Below are 17,197 nucleotides of genomic sequence, written 5' to 3'. Positions count from 1 at the left end.
GGGCCCAAGTGTTGATTCTCCCATGTTTTTTTGCAAGAGATCCAAGCAACAGATGTGACCATGGGAAAGGAAACGCATATTGTCACCCATTTGTATTAATGCTCAAATCACAAAGGAACATGCTTATATAGTCAATTTCGCTCTACATTCCTAAAAACGAGAGGTTTCATTTAACTTTACAATCACACTTTTAAACTCCTATCTGTATATAGAAGTGTGTTCATATCAGAAAATTTGGAGGACTGATCATTTACATTTTTACACAATTTTATGCATTATTATACTATTTCTAATTCTCCCTCTCACCCCCAAATTGTTCTAACATTTTCGTTTGTGCCCTATTTGAAAAGGTAACCCTAATATCAAGTTTTGTTTTTAGCACAACTTTATAAAGGACAAAAAAAAACACAGATGGTGGTGGAGTGGTGCGTAATCTTAGAAAACCAGCTTTATTCTATCTTCTCTGCAAATGCAATGCCAATAGAGTGGCCAAACCACTGAAATCAAGTCATCTGAAAATGAAGGCACACCCAGTTGGAGACAGAGGGTACAGCACTGACAAGCGTCAGACTAAGCACTTGACTAGAAATTGTTTGGAGTTATAATTCCTTATCCCAAAGCAATCCCACAACTATTATTGCAATACAGAAACTATTTGACCTAATTCAAGGGAGTCGTTTTTGGTTTAAGTTAAACTCAACAGTTTAAACTTAGTGCCTGTATTTCACGATGTGCTAAAACAGTGGTGCAGTAGTTTTGTAAATAGGAAAAACCTGAAAACTCTGGCTTGCAGTTAAAGGAAAACTATAGGTTCAGGGTATACTTTGTGGTCCTGAACAGAATCCATCTTATCAATGGATAAATAATAAATTACTTAAGCAGCAATGACACGACTAAACAATCTTTTGCTACAATGAGCTTAAGTAAACAGTTAATCTACACCTCTGCTAAATTACTTTCTCTTCGCTCATCTAAGAATTAAAATGTACAATCAAGTGGAAAATAAAATAGTCTTGCATGTGCATATGCTGAAAAGCAATACATATTCATCAAAATTCTCTGATTTTCCCGTCCGAATAACTCCTTCAGCTGAAAATATCAGAAACCTCAGCGATATGGCTTGGATCCTGTAGCTAAAAAGATGTTCCGAAAAACAACGAGCAAGACAGTAGCGGCTATTAGGAGGAAAAACAGATTAACACCTTTGTTAAGGAAAGCTGGACGACAACCTTTTTATACAACCATGGATGGACAAACAGTTGGTTAGCGTCAAAAGTACACACAAATGTGGACACACTTAACACAACAGAAAAGGTCAACAGAGTTCAGGCATTTCACTAGCGACCTTCAGGGAATTGTATGGTTTAAGGCATATAGTAAGGTAAAGCTACCTTTATGCAATTCTTTGTACCGGTAGTGCCATGTAAAAATACAAAACAAAATGTATAGTTCTTTAGCATGAAAAAGGGAAGGACAGTCCTAAAATCGTGTCTCAAATTTCTCCGTGCTACTGTGGAAGACATCAGCTGAACAGCCTAATCAGCTATGTTTTGCAATTAACACATTAATATTGTTAGCTCTGAAAATTAGGATTTGCGGAAGTTGAGATTTTATTGGTTTAATAAAATTATAGTACAAATGTATGCTAGATAACCATGCACACCTTACTAACATTATGCTTGTGCCCTGTACCACACTCCTTTTTCCGAAGGGGTATCAATTCGGACATGCTCTCGGTACATGGCAAGGATTCAGGAAGCAGAAAGTTCTTAAATCATTTTCCACTTAGCCTCTGTACTTGGCCAATAAATAATCTGTGGCCATGTTAAGGTCCTAGCAACCAGTGGAACGAAACACATTTCAAGGCACAAATTAATTGAACGAAACTAATAAATTAATCGGGATAAACCAATTTTGTAGCTACATTTGCCACAGTAAAGTGGGTTACAGAGTAGGCTTAACCAAGGAAACACTTATTCCTTTCGTAAATAAATGCCGACTACACAACTGGTCAGGAATAACCTTGCTTTCAGAGCAGACTCCGACATGCACCAAACCTCGTGTACAATTGTGTATTTCCAACAACGGGTATACAACACTTCTGACAGAGGTTGAGAATACGATAAATAGGTGCTCCTCGACCTGGACAAAACCTCAAGAGGGATCCCAACTGCAAAAGCAGTTTCATGCTCTAGATTGTGATTGCCCACCTGAAATCCTCCATCTTTTCAAATAACAATACACAACTAGCAAACATCAGCTCCCAGGCAGAGATGTTCCCTTAAGTGAGGGGCAAACTATCAGGCCTAATGAAATCTGCGGCTAAGAAAATCCAGGCCTCAGCCATAAATGTTACATATAATGAACACCAAACTCAATTTAATGACATCTAAAAACATTTCCTGGAAAGATCTATAGTGATTCCAACTGCAGTAGAAAAGCATGCAAGTGAAAACGTTTATCACATATCGCTTAGTTAAGCAAGTGTTGTTACCAGTTCAAAATTAGCACCCTGCAGCATTTAATCTTAACTACACACTGATATGGCAAAGAATCTGAAGCAAACGCTTGCCAACGACCAGGGCAGGGTGAATCTTACTGAAATATTAAACCAGTGTTCTGGAACAGAAATGGCTTTTGAACAGCCCTGCGTTGCTAACTCATTGATTCCAGTTTGCGACACTATTAGCTGCACTGAGTAAACAAGTACATTTTGGAACCCCGCACCAAAAATCTTCAATCAATCTACTCTGAAAACGTGATGTGTGCATAAGAATCTGCTGGAAGCCAGTAACTGTTCTGCCTGCTAATTAAAGCAATTACCACTTGTCTGTTTTGGATACCAAACGGATAATTATGCAAATTAAAAGTTATCTCACGAGAATAAATCAAAATGCCATAAAAATTAAACGAAATATTTATATACACACACACATAGATATGTGTATAAAATTGTGATTTGAGATTAGTGTTCATCTGGATGTCGTAAATACTTATTTCTCTACCCCCACAATTGTTTTTCACAGGCCAGTAATAGTGAACTGGTCCCATAATCTAACTACATTTGTTGAACAGTATATCCGTCGTCCTCAGACTTTATCCAAGCAAGTTAAAGGTAATAGCCCAAATGACAAAAAAACATGAATTAAGACCATTGATTCCTTAGGCACCTTCTTGCCTGAAATACTACCGTTCCCAAGTGGCTGGCTGAAAAAATAATAGGCTCAAGGCTCAATGAGGATGCTGGCAGTTCATCAAGCGCCTACCTCCTCTAATACCAGATTAAGAAACGTTTGTTGTTCTATCCTTTTCACCAATGATTGATTTTAAAAAGGGGATTTTGTATTTAGCTTGACAAGCTTTCTGTAAGTTTGTCCTTTACGGTCCAATCTACATAAGTGGACAAACAATGATTGTTGATACTGGTGGGTTTGAGGATAAAATGAATCCAAGGCTGTACAAGACCAGTTTTCGTCTCTTCCTTTCAACATGTGCACTTGTACCCTACATTAGCATCCTGTATCTTACAGAAAAAAAACACAGAAGCACTGTCATAGATTCATGCGTAGATGCTCTGGTCGTTTGGACATCATTGGGAAGGCTTGCTTTTTGTAGGATCCAGCATTGGACTGTCTTATTGGAAGAGGTGCCGATGCTTCGCCACTAACAGACACGTCCATTTGTTCCATGCTGCTCGTTTCCATCGGATATTCTGTGGCTGTCTGAGTATTCAATGCCCCAGGTGCAGCACTTCGTCCCCAGAAGTCCCCAGGAGAGATCTTTATAGGGCTTTGAAGAGAAGAAAACACACATATCAAATTATAGTAGCTCTGAAGCCACAACATTTTCTTTTTTATCTTATTGGACCTGGGCCTCGTTCTATGAATTAAGTACTTGTGCTTAAGGCAAAACACCGTGCCCAGAAACATTCACAAGATAGTGCATCATACTTTAACATCTATATCATTCATGGACAATTTTACAAGTTGTAAACTATCTAATGCTTGGTTTTAGAAATACATGGATGATGTAAGCTGAAATTTGCCAGTGATATGGATGGGACAAGAAGCAGGCATATGGCATTTGGCAGAACAGAAATTCTGTATGCATGAATGGCCAGGGAAGGAGACTCATATGCTTAAGCTGGCAAAATGCTCAGAGTTAAATGATTGCTGCTCAAACTCGTGAGACCCTCTGGGAAAACCGTCTCTTCACTATCAACATTGTGCACATTTGTATTTTATATTGTTTTATTTTTACAGAAAACAGCGGGAAAGCAGGAAGTTTTGCCAGAAGTCCTTAATAACATTTCTTAACCAATTCCACTGTCTTCTGCCTAATTTACTCATAACAGGGGGGGGTCAATAACAGGAAAACACTGTACAAATAAACACGCCTATGCCGCTGTATGTACGTATCTGTATGTTTCTTGCCATTAATTGCATTTTCAAAAACAAAACGCTCCTCAACAACAAGGATCCTGGGTTGCTCAATACATTAGCTTTTGGGAAGCATAGGAAACCCTCTACTTTGTTGATTCATCACAACTCAAATTCCACTCCTTACTCTGTATTCCGGTCTCACAGCTTCTGCTACATTGACCGAATCCCAGAACAAACCTTACCCCCAAGTATAATATGTAATTTAACAAGTTAGAGGAAGCCTAACTGTATACTTGGGCGAAGGAAGTAATGAATTACTCACCTGTAGAAGTAGTTACTGGTGGATACTCTAACCACAGATTCCTCACCTTTTGAATATACCATAGGCATCACAATGGATCCAGAATCTTTAGCAGGACCCCCGGCGTGCGAGTAGACTGTTGTGTGGCACCATGCCAACATTATTCTTCTCCAGAAGAGACACGCTGTACTACATATGCATGCCACCCACGTGTGGTGATGCAGCTGGTTTCTAGGCCATCCACACTCCCAGATGCAGAGCCTATCAACAGATTGGCTCTGACCAATATGCAGATCTCTATTCTTGGGACCTTTTTAGATACAGAAAGAATTCCCCCATACAGAACGGGGAGGGTATGAGGGTTGCCAAGGCATCTCAGGTTAAATAGAGATTTTATAAGAAACAGGGTTACTGCAGTAACTTGTACTTTGGGTGAATTCTTGTAACAGATTAATCGCCTTTTGAATAGATACCAAAGCAGTACCTCGCCGGTGGTGGGTCTCTGAATTGTCTTGGACCAAAAAGTCCTGTAAGACCAAGCAAGCAAAGTGCCCTACTCTATTCACCTGGCTGTCTTGAAGGTAGTGCTTTGTTGACACAAAGAAATGGGAATATATAGCAGCCTGGCACACTGCAAGGGTTGCACCCTTCTGGGGCTGCTTCTTGACCAGTGTGTAGCGGATTTTGGCACAGAGCATGATCTGACAGGAGATAGTTAATTCTCCTGCACTGCCTTGGAGAACTAGATTCAGGTTCCATGGGTGCACAATGAAAGGAGGAGGTGGAAAAGTATGTTGCAGACCTTTTAATAATCGCATCACAACAGGTGACTTGAATAAAGGCTGATATGGCAACAGCAAAAAGGATGAAAGAACAGACAAACTTCAACTGTGCCTATGGCAAGTTCTTACTGGGCTAAGGACAACACAAAAAGCAACACGTTTGGCATGAAGAAGGTGAATCTGCAGTATCTTGCATCAATTTCCAACAGCAGCCATATAGAAATTTCGTGGCAGGACCCCTAGTTGTCAATATAACAACCTCAGGAGGTAGGTTGAATGCGGTCAACTACTGCAACTCAATCTCCAAGGGCGGAGGTGAAGACTGCGCAGGCATGCATGCCAAACAGTGCCCTGCTGTTGCAATAGAAGGTCTCCACGAAATGTTCCCTGATCGGAGGACAGACTCTTAGGAGTGCTAGGTATCACACTCCCCTGGCACAATCCGGTGCCACTAGGATGACTTGGGAGCTGTTGCTTTTGATCTTTTTCAGAACTGTGAGGTGATATAGCAGTGGAAAGGTGCACCACGAGCCCAAGGAGGAATGAGTCTTCGAGAAAAAGCTATCAAGGAAATTCCAGAGTGCAAAAGTGTTGACATTATGTATTCTTGTCAGTGGCGAAAAGACTGAGCCAAGTTTCTCCCCACCTGAGGAAGATACCTTGCTGGAAGTAACTGCCATATGTGATCAGCTAGGTTGCTGCATCCAAGTTCGTCCATCCTGCCAGTTGTTGTACCACCAGGAAAATCCCCTGGTGTCTCAGCCACTTCGAGGTGTAGCGCTTCCTGACATAGGAGCAACAAGCCCAATCCTGTCCTACTTGTTGCAGTTCCAGATCACAGTGTTGCTGTCAATAAGCACCTGCACAAGCCGACCCTTGATAGATGGCAATTACGCTTTTCAACACCAAGAGGATGGCCTACAGCTCCAAGAGTTTGATGTGGAACTGTCCCTCCACTGGAGACCAGATGCCTCTGTTCTCCACCTCAACCCAGATGCGATGTATCGGTCATCATTGTCTGCTCTGGGATGGGTAAAGGAAGGGGTCCGCCACGGACCAGCAGCCACCACTGTGGGCAGATTGCAGTCTCCTCCTAAATCTAGACATAGTCTGAAGAATACCCCAGGTGATGGGACAATGGGACTTCAGTCCATCAGTCACTGTAGCATCAGAGGTGTCTTCACTGATATCCAGTGCAGATACTGAAACATCTGGATCATAGCCCAAACATCCTGGTCTCTAGACTCCAGGAGAAGGCACAAAAGTATACCATGTCTAGAATAGCTCAGAAGAAAGAGTTTGAGAAGGAGTCAGGTGTCACTTTGGCATGGTGATAGTGATCCCCTCTGTAGTTTGGAAGCAGGTGACGACTATCTGGGGCAAATTTAGCTTCAGTAGACAGTCATCGATGTAGGGAAAGACTGGAATGCCTGACCTCTAAAGATGTGCTCCAACCACTGCATCATTTTCTTGAACAACCGAAGGGCACTGGTGAGGCCAAAGGGGAGCACATAGATCAGAAAGTGTTTCGGCTCACTGTGAACCACAAATGGCACCTGTGGGTTTGAAGGATGGGTAAATAAGAATTCAGTAGGTCTAGCACTACATTTTCTCAGGGGCAAGGGCAGACAAGACCAGGACCAGATTGAGCATCCTGAATTTGTTCAACAAAGGCATTAAGAGACGAAGATCTAAAACAGGACGAATGTCTGTCCTTTTGACAGCACAGGGAAATAGCAGGAGTAACACCCAAATCCAATCTCAGAGACCGGGACCCTCTCTATGGCCACCTTTAGCCAAATGGGCCTGCACTTCCTGCAGCAAAAGGAGCACCACGAGCCCAAGGAGGAATGAGTCTTCGAGAAAAAGCTATCAAGGAAATTCCAGAGTGCAAAAGTGTTGACATTATGTATTCTTGTCAGTGGCGAAAAGACTGAGCCAAGTTTCTCCCCACCTGAGGAAGATACCTTGCTGGAAGTAACTGCCATATGTGATCAGCTAGGTTGCTGCATCCAAGTTCGTCCATCCTGCCAGTTGTTGTACCACCAGGAAAATCCCCTGGTGTCTCAGCCACTTCGAGGTGTAGCGCTTCCTGACATAGGAGCAACAAGCCCAATCCTGTCCTACTTGTTGCAGTTCCAGATCACAGTGTTGCTGTCAATAAGCACCTGCACAAGCCGACCCTTGATAGATGGCAATTACGCTTTTCAACACCAAGAGGATGGCCTACAGCTCCAAGAGTTTGATGTGGAACTGTCCCTCCACTGGAGACCAGATGCCTCTGTTCTCCACCTCAACCCAGATGCGATGTATCGGTCATCATTGTCTGCTCTGGGATGGGTAAAGGAAGGGGTCCGCCACGGACCAGCAGCCACCACTGTGGGCAGATTGCAGTCTCCTCCTAAATCTAGACATAGTCTGAAGAATACCCCAGGTGATGGGACAATGGGACTTCAGTCCATCAGTCACTGTAGCATCAGAGGTGTCTTCACTGATATCCAGTGCAGATACTGAAACATCTGGATCATAGCCCAAACATCCTGGTCTCTAGACTCCAGGAGAAGGCACAAAAGTATACCATGTCTAGAATAGCTCAGAAGAAAGAGTTTGAGAAGGAGTCAGGTGTCACTTTGGCATGGTGATAGTGATCCCCTCTGTAGTTTGGAAGCAGGTGACGACTATCTGGGGCAAATTTAGCTTCAGTAGACAGTCATCGATGTAGGGAAAGACTGGAATGCCTGACCTCTAAAGATGTGCTCCAACCACTGCATCATTTTCGTGAACAACCGAAGGGCACTGGTGAGGCCAAAGGGGAGCACATAGATCAGAAAGTGTTTCGGCTCACTGTGAACCACAAATGGCACCTGTGGGTTTGAAGGATGGGTAATGAAAATGTCACTTACCCAGTGTACATCTGTTCGTGGCATCAGTCGCAGTAGATTCGCATGTTCTGCAATAGCTCGCCATCTGGTGTTAATAGCTCGCCATCTGGTGTTGGGCCGGAGTGTTACAAGTTGTTTTTCTTCGAAGAAGTCTTTCGAGTCACGGGACCGAGTGACTCCTCCTTTTGTCTCCATTGCGCATGGGCGTCGACTCCATCCTCGATTGTTTTTCCCCGCAGAGGGTGAGGTAGGAGTTGAATTGTAGTAATAGTGCCCATGCAATGGAGTGACTAAGTATGCACTTATTTAAGGTTGAGATGATACATATATAAATAATTGAAGGTAACTTCCAAACTGCTACAGGCTCCCGGGGAGGCGGGTGGGCACATGCGAATCTACTGCGACTGATGCCACGAACAGATGTACACTGGGTAAGTGACATTTTCAGTTCGATGGCATCTGTCGCTGTAGATACGCATGTTCTGCAATAGACTAGTAAGCAGTTATTTCCCCAAAAGCGGTGGATCAGCCTGTAGGAGTGGAAGTAGTCTGAAATAATGTCCTTAATACAGCTTGACCTACTGTGGCTTGTTGTGCGGATAACACGTCTACACAGTAGTGCTTGGTGAATGTGTGAGGCGTAGACCATGTGGCTGCCTTACATATTTCTTGCATTGGGATGTTTCCTAGAAAGGCCATGGTAGCACCTTTCTTTCTGGTTGAGTGTGCCCTTGGTGTAATGGGCAGCTGTCGTTTAGCTTTAAGGTAGCAGATTTGGATGCATTTAACTATCCATCTGGCTATACCTTGTTTTGAAATTGGGTTTCCTGCATGAGGTTTTTGAAATGCAATAAAGAGTTGTTTAGTCTTTCTGATGTTCTTTGTTCTGTCAATGTAATACATTAATGCTCTTTTGACATCTAATGTATGTAGTGCCCTTTCAGCTACGGTATCTGGCTGTGGAAAGAACACCGGAAGTTCCACTGTTTGATTTAGATGGAACGGTGAAATAACCTTTGGCAAAAATTTAGGATTGGTCCTTAGGACGACTTTATTTTTGTGTAGTTGTATAAAAGGTTCCTGTATAGTAAACGCCTGAATCTCGCTTACTCTTCTCAGGGAAGTAATGGCGATGAGAAATGCCACCTTCCAGGTTAGGAACTGTATGTCGCAGGAGTGCATGGGTTCAAAAGGTGGACCCATAAGTCTAGTTAGGACAACATTTAGGTTCCATGAAGGAACAGGTAGTGTTCTTGGTGGTATAATTCTCCTAAGGCCCTCCATGAATGCTTTAATGACTGGTATTTTATATAGGGAAGTTGAATAGGTAGTCTGCAGGTATGCAGATATTGCTGCAAGGTGAATCTTAATGGAAGAGAAAGCTAGGTTAGATTTTTGTAAGTGAAGCAAGTAACCCACTACATGTTCTGGAGTTGTGTGTAATGGTTGTATTTGATTAATATGGCAGTAACAAACAAACCTCTTCCATTTACTTGCATAGCAGTGCCTGGTGGATGGCCTTCTTGCTTGTTTTATGACTTCCATACATTCTTGGGTAAGTTGTAAGTGCCCGAATTCTAGGATTTCAGGAGCCAGATTGCTAGATTCAGCGATGCTGGATCTGGGTGCCTGATCTTTTGGTTGTGCTGTGTCAACAGATCTGGCCTGTTGGGCAATTTGATGCAGGGTACCACTGATAGGTCTAGCAGCGTTGTGTACCAGGGTTGCCTTGCCCAAGTTGGTGCTATCAATATGAGTTTGAGTTTGCTTTGACTGAGTTTGTTTACCAGGTAAGGAAGGAGAGGGAGAGGAGGAAAAGCGTAAGCAAATATCCCTGACCAGTTCATCCATAGGGCATTGCCTTGGGATTGTTTGTGTGGGTATCTGGATGCGAAGTTTTGGCATTTTGCGTTCTCCCTTGTCGCAAACAAGTCTATCTGAGGTGTTCCCCAGAGTTTGAAATAAGTGTTCAGTATTTGGGGGTGAATTTCCCATTCGTGGACCTGTTGGTGATCTCGAGAGAGATTGTCTGCGAGTTGATTTTGTATCCCTGGTATAAACTGTGCAATTAGGCGAATTTGGTTGTGAATTGCCCAATGCCAAATTTTTTGTGCTAACATGCTTAACTGCGTGGAGTGCGTCCCTCCCTGCTTGTTTAGATAATACATTGTTGTCATGTTGTCTGTTTTGACGAGAATGTATTTGTGAACTAATATTGGTTGGAAAGCTTTTAGTGCTTGAAAAACTGCAAGAAGTTCTAGGTGATTGATATGCAGTTTTGTTTGATGTACGTTCCATTGTCCTTGTATGCTGTGTTGATCGAGGTGTGCTCCCCACCCTGTCATGGAAGCATCTGTTGTTATTACGTATTGTGGCACTGGGTCTTGGAAAGGCCGCCCCTTGTTTAAATTTATGTTGTTCCACCACAGAAGCGAGAGGTAAGTTTGGCGGTCTATTAACACCAGATCTAGAAGGTGACCCTGTGCTTGAGACCACTGTGATGCTAGGCATTGTTGTAAGGGCCTCATGTGCAGTCTTGCGTTTGGGACAATGGCTATGCATGATGACATCATGCCTAGGAGTTGTAATACCATCTTTGCTTGTATCTTTTGTGTTGGATACATGCGTTGTATGATGGTGTTGAAATTTTGAATTCTTTGTGGACTTGGAGTGGCTACTCCTTTTGATGTGTCTATTATGGCTCCCAGGTATTGTTGTACCTTGCGTGGCCGAATTTTGGATTTTGTGAAATTGACGGTGAACCCTAGTTTGAAGAGGGTTTGTATGATATGATTTGTGTGATTTGAGCACTCTATTAACGAATGGGCCTTGATTAGCCAGTCGTCTAGATATGGGAACACATGTATTTGCTGCCTTCTGATGTGTGCAGCGACTACCGCTAGACATTTGGTAAAGACTCTTGGTGCGGTTGTTAATCCGAAAGGCAGTACCTTGAATTGGTAATGTATTCCTTTGAATACAAACCTTAGGTATTTCCTGTGCGATGGGTGAATTGGTATATGGAAATAAGCATCCTTGAGGTCTAAAGTTGCCATGTAGTCGTGCAGCTTTAGCAATGGCAATACTTCTTGTAGTGTGACCATGTGGAAGTGGTCTGATTTGATGAAAGTGTTGACTACTCTGAGGTCTAGGATTGGTCTCAGTGTTTTGTCCTTCTTTGGTATCAGAAAGTACAGTGAGTAAACTCCTGTGTTTATTTGTGTGTTTGGCACTAATTCGATTGCATTCTTTTGCAATAGTGCCTGCACTTCTATCTCTAGGAGATTGGAATGGTGTGTTGTTAAATTTTGTGCTTTTGGTGGTATGTTTGGAGGGAACTGTAGAAATTCTATGCAGTAACCATGTTGGATAATTGCTAGAACCCAAGTGTCTGTAGTGATTTTCTCCCATGCTCTGTAATAATGACCTATTCGTCCCCCCACTGGTGTTGTGTGGAGGGGGTGAGTGACATGTGAGTCACTGTTTAGTAGTAGGGGTTTTGGGGCTTTGGAATCTTCCTCTATTTCTAGGGAATTGCCCTCCTCTATATTGTCCCCGAAAACCTCCTCTATACTGTCCTTGGTAACTGGACGGTGTGGCTTGTGAGGTGCTGGCTTGTGTGCTTTGACCCCGAAACCCCCCTCGAAAGGGCGTTTTACGGAATGAGCTGTAATTCCCTCTGCTCTGCGGGGAGTAGAGTGCGCCCATGGCTTTGGCAGTGTCCGTATCTTTTTTGAGTTTCTCAATCGCTGTGTCCACTTCTGGACCGAACAGTTCTTTTTCATTAAAAGGCATATTGAGAACTGCTTGTTGAATCTCTGGTTTAAATCCAGACGTTCGGAGCCATGCATGCCTTCTGATAGTTACAGATGTATTAATTGTCCGTGCAGCTGTATCTGCAGCGTCCATGGAGGAGCGGATCTGGTTGTTGGAGATGGCCTGTCCCTCCTCAACCACTTGTTTTGCCCTATTTTGGAAGTCTTTGGGCAGATGTTCAATGAGATGTTGCATCTCGTCCCAGTGGGCTCTGTCATAGCGCGCAAGTAGTGCCTGGGAGTTCGCGATGCGCCACTGGTTTGCAGCTTGTGCTGCGACTCTTTTACCAGCTGCATCAAACTTGCGGCTTTCTTTATCTGGGGGTGGTGCATCTCCAGATGTGTGAGAGTTGGCCCTTTTCCTAGCTGCTCCTACAACAACAGAGTCTGGTGGCAGCTGTGTTGTGATGAAAGCCGGGTCTGTAGGAGGCGGCTTATACTTTTTTTCCACCCTTGGTGTGATTGCCCTACTTTTGACCGGGTCCTTAAATATGTCTTTTGCGTGCCGGAGCATACCAGGGAGCATAGGCAGGCTTTGGTAGGAGCTGTGGGTGGAGGAGAGTGTGTTGAACAAGAAATCATCCTCGACCTGTTCTGAGTGGAGGCTTACGTTGTGAAATTGTGCTGCTCTAGCCACCACCTGAGAGTACGCGGTGCTGTCTTCTGGTGGAGATGGTTTTGTAGGGTATGCCTCTGGGCTGTTATCTGACACTGGGGCGTCGTATAGGTCCCATGCGTCCTGGTCTTGGTCACCCTGGCTCATGGTGGTGTGAGCTGGGGAGTGTGATGGCGTTTGTGCTGGTGAAACGTTAATCACGGGCGGAGGAGAGGGTGGTGGTGTAACTCTTTTCACCACTTTTGGTTGTGGTGCTTGTTCCGTCTGGAACTCCAACCTTCTCTTTCTCCTAATGGGGGGAAGGGTGCTTATTTTTCCTGTCCCCTGCTGAATGAAGATACGCTTTTGCGTATGGTCCGCATCAGTTGCTTGTAGCTCTTCCTCAAACCTATGCTTCTGCATTTGGGAGGTTAGCGAGTGCTCTTCTGTATAAGAGCCTGAAGCTGGGTCGCTTGCAGTTTGTTTCGGCGTCGAAACTTTGTCTGCGTGTTTTTTCGGCTCCGAGGTGACTTTTTTCCTTTTCGGGGCCGAAACCTCTCGGCGTCGATCTGTTTCGGTGCCGCTGTCTCGGCGTCGAGCCGTGTCCACACCGGCATCTCGGTGTCGAGGCTTGTCTCCAGCACTTTCTCGGTCCCGAGAAGGCTGCGTGCCGGTGTCTCGACCGGAGTCGGACGATCTCGGCACTGTTTGGGCCTTTTTCGGTGCCGACGGTCGGTCACCGATTTTATGGGTTGAGCCATGGCCTGGTGGCAGTGGCGTCCCCTGGGCCTTGTAAATGTTTCTTTGTGTGGTTTTCGACGTCTTACTCACGGTTTGTGTATCGTCGAATCCTTCGGAGTCTGAGTCTTGGATCGAGAAGGTACCTTCCTCTTCCTGTTCCTCGAACTCCCGTCGGGCTGTCGGTGCGGACGCCATTTGAAGTCTTCTGGCTCGACGGTCTCGGAGTGTTTTTCGGGACCGGAACGCACGACAGGCCTCGCAGGTGTCTTCGCTGTGCTCAGGTGACAGGCACAGGTTGCAGACCAAGTGTTGGTCTGTGTAGGGGTATTTATTGTGGCATTTGGGGCAGAAACGGAACGGGGTCCGTTCCATCGGCGTTCTTCAGCACGCGGTCGGGCCGACCAGGCCCCGACGGAGGATCGAAAAATTACCCCGAAGGGCACCGGAGCTCTTCGATCTTCGATGCGGTGTTGAATGTAAGTATGCCGATCCCGAACGCAACAATACCGACGAAAATCTTCCGAAATTAACTATTTTTTCTGTTCCGAAACTCGGAGCGACAGGAACACGTCCGAACCCGATGGCGGAAAAAAAACAATCGAGGATGGAGTCGACGCCCATGCGCAATGGAGACAAAAGGAGGAGTCACTCGGTTCCGTGACTCGAAAGACTTCTTCGAAGAAAAACAACTTGTAACACTCCGGCCCAACACCAGATGGCGAGCTATTAACACCAGATGGCGAGCTATTGCAGAACATGCGTATCTACAGCGACAGATGCCATCGAACATAAGAATTCAGTAGGTCTAGCACTACATTTTCTCAGGGGCAAGGGCAGACAAGACCAGGACCAGATTGAGCATCCTGAATTTGTTCAACAAAGGCATTAAGAGACGAAGATCTAAAACAGGACGAATGTCTGTCCTTTTGACAGCACAGGGAAATAGCAGGAGTAACACCCAAATCCAATCTCAGAGACCGGGACCCTCTCTATGGCCACCTTTAGCCAAATGGGCCTGCACTTCCTGCAGCAAAAGGAACAGATGGTCCTCCATCAGCAGCTGTGAAGGCAGTGGAAGGTGCCGCTGGGTGAAAAACAGAAAAGAAAACTCTGCTGGACAACTTGAAGGGCCCAGGAGTTTAAAGTGTTGGCTTTCCACCCTGATAAAAACATGTGAAATCTTGCCTCCAACAGGGAGGCTGCACACCTGGAAGGGCACTCTGAAGAGGTTTTGCAGCTGCGGCATGAGTGGGTGTTAGCTGTACTGAAAACCCCAACCACAGCCACAGAGGGGGGAGGACTGCTGCTGGACTGCCATACTGGAGCAGATATGTCCAAGAATCTCGATGTAGTCCTACTGTCAAAGTGCTCGAGAGCAGAGCCTGACTTTTTGCCAGAGGCGAGACACATAAAACGGCATATCAGTGAGGGAAAGGGCTGTATTATATGGTGTGTTTGTGCAAGCTTACTGTGCTATACACTTAACCCCTTCAGGACTAGGTTTAGTTTGTTAAACCTTGTAGCTTAACACTGGCTAGCTGTGGCTCTGAGCAGCAAGGCTTACACAAAGGAACAAGCATAACACACTTAAACAGCACCAACACACTTGTAGACCTCAATGAGACACTTGAGGAATCCAACACTATTTTATAAAAATAGACTATTTTTAGACACTAGATTGAAAAAGGTCCACCAAAGGGTTCAGGAGATATAGATTTCGCAGTAAATGTGCACTTTATACTCAACTGTGAACGAGCACTGAAAAATTCAACAAATCAAACAAAACGGAAACTTTTTGAGCAAAATCTTTTGGATAGTTTTATTGTGGTCGGTTAGAGTTACTTTGGCTGACCAACTCCAAAAGGGAACCAGTCGGGGGACCAGTAAGGCCAACAGAAACAATGACCTTAATTGGAGCAGCAGTCTTCAGTCAGTTCCAAGCATTTTTACCCTTTGATGTAGGTTCTTATGGAAGTGGTCCTGATGAAAGGGATAAAGGATGTTGAAGATGCTCATGGATGCTGTGGGTGTGATGCAATAGATGGGGGTCTTCCTATGGCTACCTATCAGTCCAAGGAGGGGTTGAGGTGGTCCTGGCCACGAGGCTGACGTCCCGCCAAGTCCTCTTTATTCTGGCAGAAGACCAGCCCTGTCACCCAGTATTGCGGTCACAGCCAAATCTTTCCTGGAGCAATAACTTGTTTTCTGGGCGACCAAACTGCACTCCGACAACTCTCCCGGATCCAACAGACTCTGGTGCAACTGAGCATTAGGTCCTGGTCTCTGGTGCAGCACGACAGTGGTTGGTGGCAGTGTGAAATTTCTGTTCTACCAACATGTCCCAGTAGGCTTCTTCAGCTGTTGTGGCCCTGTGCTGCTAACGGGCAGTCAGCCAACTGACTCTGAGTATCTTGCTTCAGCTGGGTTCCAGAGACTACTTCTCCACGAGCAGGACAGAGCAGGCACTGTCTCCTTTACTAGCTACCAGATTCAGCAGGTGCTGTCGACACTGGTGCAGCCTCTCTTTGCCGGTTCCTTGGTGCAGCCAGGCAGTACTCATTCAGCCCTTGTTCCAATCAAGTTGAGATCGGAGTTCAGGGTGCCCAATTTATGTTCAGAATCTGCCCTCAGGCTAGATGCAGTCAATAGTCAATGGACTACTAGGTTCCCTTCCTCCTGATGACCACTTCCTGGGATAAGTTAAATACAGTTATCCCAGAATACACCATTCTGCCTTATCTCAAGATGGCAGAACCCCTCTCCAGAGCTCTCTAGCCCCTCCCAAAGGTGTGATTCCCAAGGGGACAACATTCCTCTGAGAAACCAGTTTGTCAACGGTTTTCCCTTTCTCCAGTCTCTAGTGCCAGCCTGTCAACCTATACAATGCAGCATCCTTCCCCATGTGTTAGCCATATGCCCTTCAAAGGCAGCTTCTCCTTTGAAGTTTGCCTTTTGGGACACCACCCATGTGGCTTTCTGCAGGAGGGAAGTAACATCTCTCCAGTGTAGGCTTCTACTGTTTCCTTTCCGGGGAGTCATTAGCATATCTCTCCAGGAGGGCAGAAAGCTGTCTCGGGGACAGGCTCCTTGTGCAACTGTCCTGGGCACAGGAGATCAAAGGCAATAAAGTGGCAACTTTGTAAAAGTTGCACTTAACAACCTGTTGCATTATTTTCAACTACAGAATCTAGTCTGGCTCAAGATCAAATATTTGGTACCTTAGACTATGAACTTTGATTGCACTGTTGAGCACATCGTTCAGCACAGCTGAGGGGTCAGCGTGTAACCCTATATTCGTTAATAGGATAAGTCTTTCCGCAGTAAAAATGACAGTTTAAGATTTTTACCGTCAGAACATGTAAAATATGCTGTTCCATGCCCTAGAGCTTGGTAGGCCAGCCATAGGGGTGACATACATGTTACGGGGGGAGACTTGGCTTTGCCACTGTTAGTAATAACTGGCTGGCAGGTAAATGCTCATCTAGTCTGCAATGGTGGACTGAGAGAAGGTTTTTACATGGGTCACACTCAAGGTAGCACAACCAGTGCTGCAATCCCAGGGGGGATACTCTAACTTACATGTCCTAGGTACCATATACTAGGGGCCTACAAGTAAGTTAGCTTATACCAATCTGGTATAAGCTGATTTGACTTGCACATTTTAGTGCCGGGACACTACCAATGAGGACTGATTAGCAG

At 44.9% G+C, this 17,197-nt stretch overlaps 1 protein-coding gene across 2 annotated transcripts in view; it reads right to left on the bottom strand.

Moving 5' to 3' along the window:
• Positions 1–430: 430 nt before the first annotated feature.
• The window catches only part of RPS6KB1 (ribosomal protein S6 kinase B1), a 446,354-nt gene continuing 429,587 nt past the window's right edge, over positions 431–17,197 (bottom strand). Inside the window, exon 15 of one of the 2 annotated variants that reach the window (XM_069226435.1) lies at positions 431–3,789. In XM_069226435.1, the coding sequence (XP_069082536.1) occupies positions 3,552–3,789 (238 nt within the window). In that variant the 3' untranslated portion in view covers positions 431–3,551. The remainder of the gene's footprint in view (positions 3,790–17,197) is intronic. The other variant, XM_069226434.1, reaches the window with a different exon arrangement.

The sequence above is a fragment of the Pleurodeles waltl genome, chromosome 3_1 (assembly GCF_031143425.1).
Source record: "Pleurodeles waltl isolate 20211129_DDA chromosome 3_1, aPleWal1.hap1.20221129, whole genome shotgun sequence".
Taxonomy (NCBI): domain Eukaryota; kingdom Metazoa; phylum Chordata; class Amphibia; order Caudata; family Salamandridae; genus Pleurodeles; species Pleurodeles waltl.
This window is presented reverse-complemented; position numbering and strand designations above follow the sequence as displayed.